We start from the raw sequence: 7483 nt of genomic DNA on the forward strand, positions 1-7483 counted from the left end.
GGTCTTCCTGCTGATCAGGGCTATTGCTATCTCGCTGGTGACTCGGTTACGCGGTACTTGTGCAGCCGAGGGCTCTTCTCGCCTCTGTAACTTCTTGTTTTATTTGTTTACCCTGCCCCTCCCTCGTTCTCTTAATAATTCCCCTTTCGCCGCCTTTTCTCGGTACATGGTCTTGCTCTGTTGTCTCCATCCTCTCTACTCTAAAGACTCTGCTGGCCCATTAACCCCTCTCATCATGTACTGCTCGTTTTCTCTTGCCGTTCTGGCTGGTGCCGTCTCTGCCGCTCCATCCTTTATCAATGGCTCGGCTCTCGTTGATCCCATCCCCTCAGCTTCTCCTTCTACCATGACCGGCACTGTGGTCCCAGTTCCTCTTCCTGCTACTCTCTCACCTTCACTATCTAGAACTCCCGCACAGTCTTCTGTCACGTCGGTCCCAGCGTCCACTTGGACCCAGCCGCCCCGCGTCAATGACTATCCATTCACCCGTGAGCACCCTCCAGTCAACAACACCGTCACTGGCCCCTGCAAGGACGTGACATGCCACACTGGCTTCGAGTGCCATGTCTACGGTAACGAGGCAAAGTGTGTTATTACTGGAGGCTCGCAGTGCGGTCGTGTCTGGTGCCCAGGTAACATGAGCTGCTGCAACTCATCATGCAGCATGTGTGTGCCTCTATATGCTGCTTGCACTCAGCAATTTTGCGAACAGGTTAGCAGCTTGGTCCCATAGCGCTTCCTTTGCCATATAACTAACACCAGATGGTAGATCTAAAGTAGGAACTGTTGGCGAAAGCACCACCTAGTATCTCTGCTTTGCATGTGCTGACCGCATCTGCCATTTGCGTCATGATGGCTTGTTCCACGCCACAGTTGATGCTGCTCTATTCTGATGACTTCTCTGTATCCCATATTACCTCCGCTACTACTAAATAATATCAATGAACGACAATGTCCCTTATGACCATCAAGCCTTCTCTTCAACTACTGCCCTGCTTCGCAGTAAAGATGTTGTTCTTCCTGCTATGAATTTACAGATGTGCCGTGAAAGCAGATGTTGCTGTATGTTTCCCTTTCTCGCAGAGAATCTTGACACCATATCCACCAGCACCGGCGCTCTGCATGGTTGCATAGGCTCCTTTTGCAGGCTGAATCTTGCCAAAAAGCCCCGCCGCAATGCTTTCTATAAGGTTCATCAGCATTTGAATAAAATGACAACTCAAATGGACATCTCCAAGGTTGCCGCCTACTCTTAATCAGCCCTTTGCTCCCAAACCCAAGAACAGCAAGAGCCTTGATGACCTCTTCGGGTAGTTGAGGCTTCATTGTGTGTTGTGCCAGTCGATTAGTTATAGGACTGAATATAGTATCGAGCAGTATGTTGTGCAAGTAGTCGTCTTTTAAACGGCAATGGATAATGGCAACAGAAAAACGTCGTCGAATTTCTACCAAAGAACCCATTTCAAGGGCACTAAACTTTGATGTATGTGCGCAGATTTATACGGCTACAGCTCACGGTTGCACCACGCCTCCATTCAAGATGTCGTTGATTTTGACACATTAGTCTTGGCTGACTCATGTCCTTCGCGCTGCTTGCCATGTGTCATTTTACCGGCAAACATCAAAGATGCCTTGTCATTCACTCCAGTTGTGACGTGCCACATGTCTCTCATGATCCAATTAATAATAAAAATGAAGCCATTGATTATCTAAAAGTCATATTGATCCGCAGTAGAGCCCCAGAGCGAGTTTGCCCAACACAGTTATCTTTAGGTATTCGCTTGTTAAAGCCAGGCAGTGGTAGCAGCTGTAGCTCCAGCACTCTGAAGCATAGAAAAGATACTTCCAGCCGCAACAGTTGGAGTTTGAATGGCAGCTGCAATGGATCCTGAAGTACATGCACATTTATATGTGTCAGCTATTCAGTTTTGTCATATCGTTTTCATCATTGCCACTTACCAGCTTTGACACCAGCGGCTGTGAAGCCCGCTACGGTTAGAAGGGGACCTGGGATCATAGCCACGGGAATAGCCACTATGCCAGCATCAATACCGAGACCCGTTGTGATACCAATCATCGTGTATGTAAGACTAGAGTTGGTAATTCAAGATCGTGAATTATCGATTGTCGGTAAGAAAAGAGGTGAGTTTCGTAACTGTTGTTGTAGAAGAAAAGGAAAAGGGTTTCTCAAATGCACAAGAGCTGATCTGTCGGTATTTATATTTTAGTTGGTCTTGTGGCAGAAAGTTCTAGAGTTCTCACTCCAACATGACTTTGGCAGAGCAACCGCCATAGTTGCCTTCATTTCTGAATCTTATACTTCTACCTCAAATGAAACCAGCAGATTTCACGAATTCCACAGTAACACATATATCCCGCATTATTCATATCTAGAAAGTTACTTTTGCACATCGCTCATGCACAAATCACCAGTCGTAATATGAACAAACACAGGAGCGCCACTGTATCGCATAACGGCTATGGTCTAGTCGTGAGACCTAGTTGGGATTACGCCAATATTCCCATGCATTACATTAGTATGTAAGCTATTGGCAGGTGAACTACAACCCTAGCTATGATTCAGCCTTTTTATCAATGATATAAGCTGATACTGAGATCCGGCCAGGTCTCAGTGACTACTGACGGCCTACCGTATGCTGTTGATCCAGCAATTTACAGTGTACTGTGGATGTTATTTGGAAGAATGAAAGTGATATCGACAAGGCTAAAGACTTGGTTGCTAGTGAAAAGGAATATATCCACTGCAAAAGGGAAAGTTGAAGCATTCAACAATATTCATACTCTACATCCAAGGCAAAAAGTCCTATTAGGTTTCAGACATATAACTCTGGTCAGAGGATCTGATACATATCTTGCATGGCTAAATCGTAATTGGAAAACACCTGCAGCAACACGCCCCTCATGTCGTACGTCTGTCTACAATAATGTTCTTAAATATTGGCGATTTTTTGATGCTTATAATCATTCAAAAAGCCCAAACAAGACCTTGCCAAAATACATGCATGTCTATGTGATGCTAGCCATATTGTAACATATGCGTGGAGTCTATGAATTCTTGGCAGCTCAACTACATGCACAACATACGCTAAAGTCACACAGACACACACAGGTTACACGATCTATAGGTGTCACGTGACATTAGACCCTGATCCCTGACCCCGATCCTTCGCATGGCGCCATTGTGCATTGATCAGCAGAACCCGCAGTTGATGATGTCGGCGGGCTTTTTAAGAGCGCACTTGCTCCACGCCCAGGTATTTCTTCAATTTTGATTTCTCCAACTAAGAGGGGTTGAAGATTGATTCAGTCTCTATTTCGTGTGTGTCCTTGTCTAGGTCATTCTCCCGAGTTCACGGCAGTCAGCGGTTAGTTAGCAAGATTCTTGTCTTCCTCCCCTCACTCTCCGTCGACATTACTAATCGTAAAAGGCCCAGAAGAACAAGATATAATGGGCCTTCCCGAGTCTTATCCCCCGGCCTTGACCACCTCTGAGGAGGAGCACATCCTGACTGTCGTCAAGGACTGGACAATCGCCAATGGTTTGTGCATCCGCCCGCCTCCGGCTGTATTTCCGTTGGCCAATGACCCGCATGCTATCCTTGGATGCCATGTGGCAGTGACATTGTTCCCCAGCCGCTTTCCGCGCGAATGCTTTGAGCAGGGGCAGGCCGTGCAAAAGGCATATGGCGAGCTGTATATCAAGATTGGTCGCGACGAAGAATTCCTTGGCGACATTGTAAGACAGTAAGTCAGTGGTCTAAGGAAGTAAAAATCGTTACATCTTTCTAACGGTTTAGGGTCGAGGGTGACGAATTCACGGTTAACCTGTGGAAGATTCATGAGCGTGTGAAAGCGGAGGGATATGTCCAGGTATGAGCCGCTATCATGTAACCCATGTCGGACCACGTCACTTTCTAACACTATTACAGCCTCTTTCTCTCGGTCTGTTCCGTTCCGATTACATGGTGCATGAAAATGTTACCAATGGCAAGACTACGCTGCAGGCGAAGCAGGTAGAGTTCAACACGATATCGGTTTCTTTCGGTGGCCTATCTTCCAAGACTTCTCAGCTTCATAGGTAAGTAATAGTGTCTGTGTTGCATATCCCACCCGCATCCTTTACTAACCAATTCGATAGATACTTGGCCACCACCGAGTTCCCGCTTCTGGAAAACTCTCTTCCCTTGGGCACTGTTGACACCCCACTGAGCGAAAGTGCTCAGGAGCTTGCCGCTGGTCTTCGTGCCGCGTATGACGTCTACAACAGCACCGAGGGCCCTGGAGCGCTTCCCCGCTGCGTTTTGTTTATCGTGCAAGACGGCGAACGCAACGTTTTCGACCAGCGCCACCTCGAATACTTTCTCACGCAACCCAACTCTCCCACTCAGGAGTCTGTACCTACCTTCCGTCTGCCCATTTCCAAGATTCGCCAGCACACAACTGTAGAAGACTCCGCCAAGCGCCGCCTCATTTACGCCGTTCCGCAGAACCCCTCGGTGAAGTATGAGGTTGCTGTGGTCTACTTCCGCTCAGCCTACGACCCGTCCGACTACCCAGTATCTGAGGTGTGGGAGGGTCGCCATCACCTGGAGCGCTCCAACGCCATCAAATGCCCAACTGTGCTGACGCAACTAGCTGGCTGCAAAAAAGTACAGCAGGTGCTTGCGACACCCCGAGCCGATAGCACAGACGGCTCGTCAACCCTTCTCGGCAAGTTTGCCAATGAAGACGCTGCCGAGACGGCCCTTTTGCGCGAGACCTTCACCAACATCTACCCCATGGACTCGTCAGCGGCAGGTCTGGCGGCACGAAAGATGGCACTAGATGCAGAACTGTGCCAGTCATTTGTGCTCAAGCCGCAGCGCGAGGGTGGCGGCAACAACATCTACCGGTCTGCCATCCCAGCGTACCTGCAAAGCATCCCCGAGAAAACCTGGGGAGCGTACATTCTCATGGAGCTGATTACGCCCCCGCCTGTGAACAACTTTATTCTCCGCAACGGTGTAGTCGAAAAAGGCGGTGTTATTTGCGAGCTAGGCGTGTACAGCACGGCTATCTGGAACCAGGACTCGGGCGAGGTGCTGCGCAACCAGCAAGCCGGTTATCTCCTGAGAACAAAGGGCAACAAGAGCGAAGAGGGCGGTGTAGCTGCGGGCTATGGCTGTATGGACAGTGTAGCTCTAGTCTAGAATTGGTTTAGGCGCGGTTTAGAGCAACAATAGCAATAGAACTCATAGACGTTTGCAGTAAAAGCATATCAACACAAAATAGAACCCAATGCAAGCAGAATGCTCCAGAATGAGCCAAAACAGGTGGGCAAATAAATTGGTAAAATACAAGGACATCAAACATGAAACTTTCTACTGCTAACTACCAGCATGGAAGAAGATGTTTTAGCGTTGTTCAACGGGGGTCGCAGAAACAAGGGACAAGAAAACAACTAGCTTTGCCAGCTCATTAATTTTCATTTTGTAGTAATAATACAGTTTTTGTACACGCTTACTGCTGGTGCTCGTCAGCACCTTCAGCCTTGGGGCGCTTCAGGATCTCAATGTTGCCTATTCGGTGGTTAGCGTGACGATAATATGGGCGTACTGAAGGGTAAGGGTATCATACGCTGGATGATGCTCAAGCTGGAGATGGACTTGTTGGCAGCCTCATCGTGGTAGCTAGACATTGAGGCGTCGCCCTCGACATAGACCATGGAGCTGCAAGAAAACAGGATATCAGCAGTCGCTCATATAAATAGAGCAAAGAACGGAGCACACTCACCCCTTAGGGAGACCCAGCATGAAGTCCTTCTTCTTGGAGCCGGCCTCGTCCGACTTGACGAAGTAGGTGATGCGGAAGAAGCTGGCAGGGCGATCGCGGCCGTTGCTGCAGGCCACGGAGTAGCGCACAAGCTCGAGGTCGGGCTTGCTGGTGGGGATGGCCTCGGGAGTGCCAGCCAGGTGGCCGAGAATGGTCATGCGAGCCACGTTCATCGGGGACGAAGTGCTAAAGGCACGGGTGGCGGAGGCCGACGAGACGGCAGCGCGGCGGGCGAGGAAGGACGACATGGCAACGGAAGCGGGGTAGTCTGCTGTGCGGGGGTAGAAAAACACGTGGGGGAGATTGGCAGCGGTGACAGAGGTGGACGTCGTTGGGCGGAAAAGAAGAACACAAAAAAAAAGCAAGTATAGAAAATAGTACGCGATAGAGGTACGTACCGTCGCAAGCAATACAAGGCTACCAATGACCGAATCAACAAACAAAGCAGAGTTTTTGAAGTGGGGAAAGTATGATTTGATGTCGCACAGGCACAAAACTAGGAGGTTAGTTTACTTAAGGCGAAAACAGCCGAAGGGCTGGACCCAATGCACAAAGCGCTTCACGGCATGCAACCCGTGTTTTTTCGTTTGTGTGTTTACTCTTGTGCTGGAATTCACTGGTGGTAAACGGCCCGCTTCTAGCGATAAGCTCTTCAAGGGCGCGGTCTTTTGCATTCCGGAACTGAGTCACATGACTCTCCGCTAACCCAGACATTTCTGTTGTATGTGTTCTAACCCTACTGTAGCTCACACTTTGTCCAACATGCCACTGCTTTCTTATATGCGGCGTCCTAGTCATGGTAGGTCTCACACAATCTTGTCACAAGGGCCACAGCCACGTGGGCTCAGTGTTAAGCCTCAGTTCTGCCATCTTCAGGTCCATCTCGCTCTCGCCACCAATAAGAGTGCAAGTAAGGATGAGCATGAGTGTACAGACATGCTTGCCACGCTGAACTCAACCACGCCATCATAACCTGGCCAAGATCAAGGGTCTAGAAGACTGCATGCCACGCTCCCCTGTGGACCCCCCATATAAAATGGCTTCATCTAAGCAGGAGAGTTCCAACGATGGCCTGCACTTCCATTTTTTGATCCTTTCTCCTGGCTAGTGTGGGGTAGCATTAGCTATTCCAGCATACAAATACAAATGTCCAACCAACAACTATGGACCCTCCATATCAACAATTGGTTTCTGAAAAAAGACCCATGGAGAAATATCACAAGTGGCAGCTTCAAGTAACTAGTTAACTATAGCTCAAGAACAAGCTTTCATCTCCACTGAATAATAGGTGTTGAGGAATGCCGGTCCATAAAGCCATCCCATCCTGAAAACCCCTGTGGCCAGACCTAGTTCATCCGGGCTCATTTTATGTCCATGTTGAGTAAATAAACAACACCGGCAATCAGATAGCAGTGGCCAGCCAAGCAGTCAAAGACTACGAAGTGGTAGCACTCGCGATATTGTTCGTGAAGATTTTATGCAGCAGTGACTAGTTAGCTGTGCCAGCTTGTTACACTTGTGTAGTTATCGGCGGCAATGAGATGACTGTTGTCTCGGGCCAATTTCTTGTGTGATTATCCCATCAAAATGCGAATAATCTTTTCATTCAGATAAGTAGCTCTCGTCAACAATCAGCAACATTGGCCCTGTT

General features: G+C 48.6%; 5 protein-coding genes across 5 annotated transcripts; 2 read left to right on the plus strand and 3 right to left on the minus strand.

Annotated features, from left to right (window-relative positions):
* Positions 1-235: 235 nt before the first annotated feature.
* On the plus strand, positions 236-733 carry BROUX77_007293 (uncharacterized protein; the record flags this gene model as incomplete). Its single annotated transcript, XM_073752372.1, has 1 exon — positions 236-733. One exon carries the CDS (start codon positions 236-238, stop codon positions 731-733), a length of 498 nt encoding a protein of 165 aa, XP_073602704.1.
* Positions 734-1031: 298 nt separating this feature from the next.
* BROUX77_007294 (uncharacterized protein) lies at positions 1032-1326 on the minus strand (the record flags this gene model as incomplete). The annotated part of the gene is made up of 2 exons (XM_073752373.1): positions 1032-1183; positions 1251-1326. The coding sequence occupies 2 exons, from the start codon at positions 1324-1326 to the stop codon at positions 1032-1034; spliced, it is 228 nt and encodes a 75-aa protein (XP_073602705.1).
* A 458-nt stretch (positions 1327-1784) lies between these two features.
* On the minus strand, positions 1785-2077 carry BROUX77_007295 (uncharacterized protein; the record flags this gene model as incomplete). Its single annotated transcript, XM_073752374.1, has 2 exons — positions 1785-1888; positions 1960-2077. The coding sequence occupies 2 exons, from the start codon at positions 2075-2077 to the stop codon at positions 1785-1787; spliced, it is 222 nt and encodes a 73-aa protein (XP_073602706.1).
* Positions 2078-3469: 1392 nt separating this feature from the next.
* BROUX77_007296 (uncharacterized protein) lies at positions 3470-5210 on the plus strand (the record flags this gene model as incomplete). The annotated part of the gene is made up of 4 exons (XM_073752377.1): positions 3470-3765; positions 3819-3891; positions 3951-4099; positions 4160-5210. The coding sequence occupies 4 exons, from the start codon at positions 3470-3472 to the stop codon at positions 5208-5210; spliced, it is 1569 nt and encodes a 522-aa protein (XP_073602707.1).
* Positions 5211-5520: 310 nt separating this feature from the next.
* Positions 5521-6080, minus strand: BROUX77_007297 (uncharacterized protein; the record flags this gene model as incomplete). The annotated part of the gene is made up of 3 exons (XM_073752378.1): positions 5521-5579; positions 5638-5729; positions 5794-6080. 3 exons carry the CDS (start codon positions 6078-6080, stop codon positions 5521-5523), a joined length of 438 nt encoding a protein of 145 aa, XP_073602708.1.
* Positions 6081-7483: the final 1403 nt, after the last annotated feature.

Source organism: Berkeleyomyces rouxiae, assembly GCF_048999995.1.
Source record: "Berkeleyomyces rouxiae strain 22BRR77 chromosome Unknown BrBRR77_ptg000011l, whole genome shotgun sequence".
NCBI lineage: Eukaryota > Fungi > Ascomycota > Sordariomycetes > Microascales > Ceratocystidaceae > Berkeleyomyces > Berkeleyomyces rouxiae.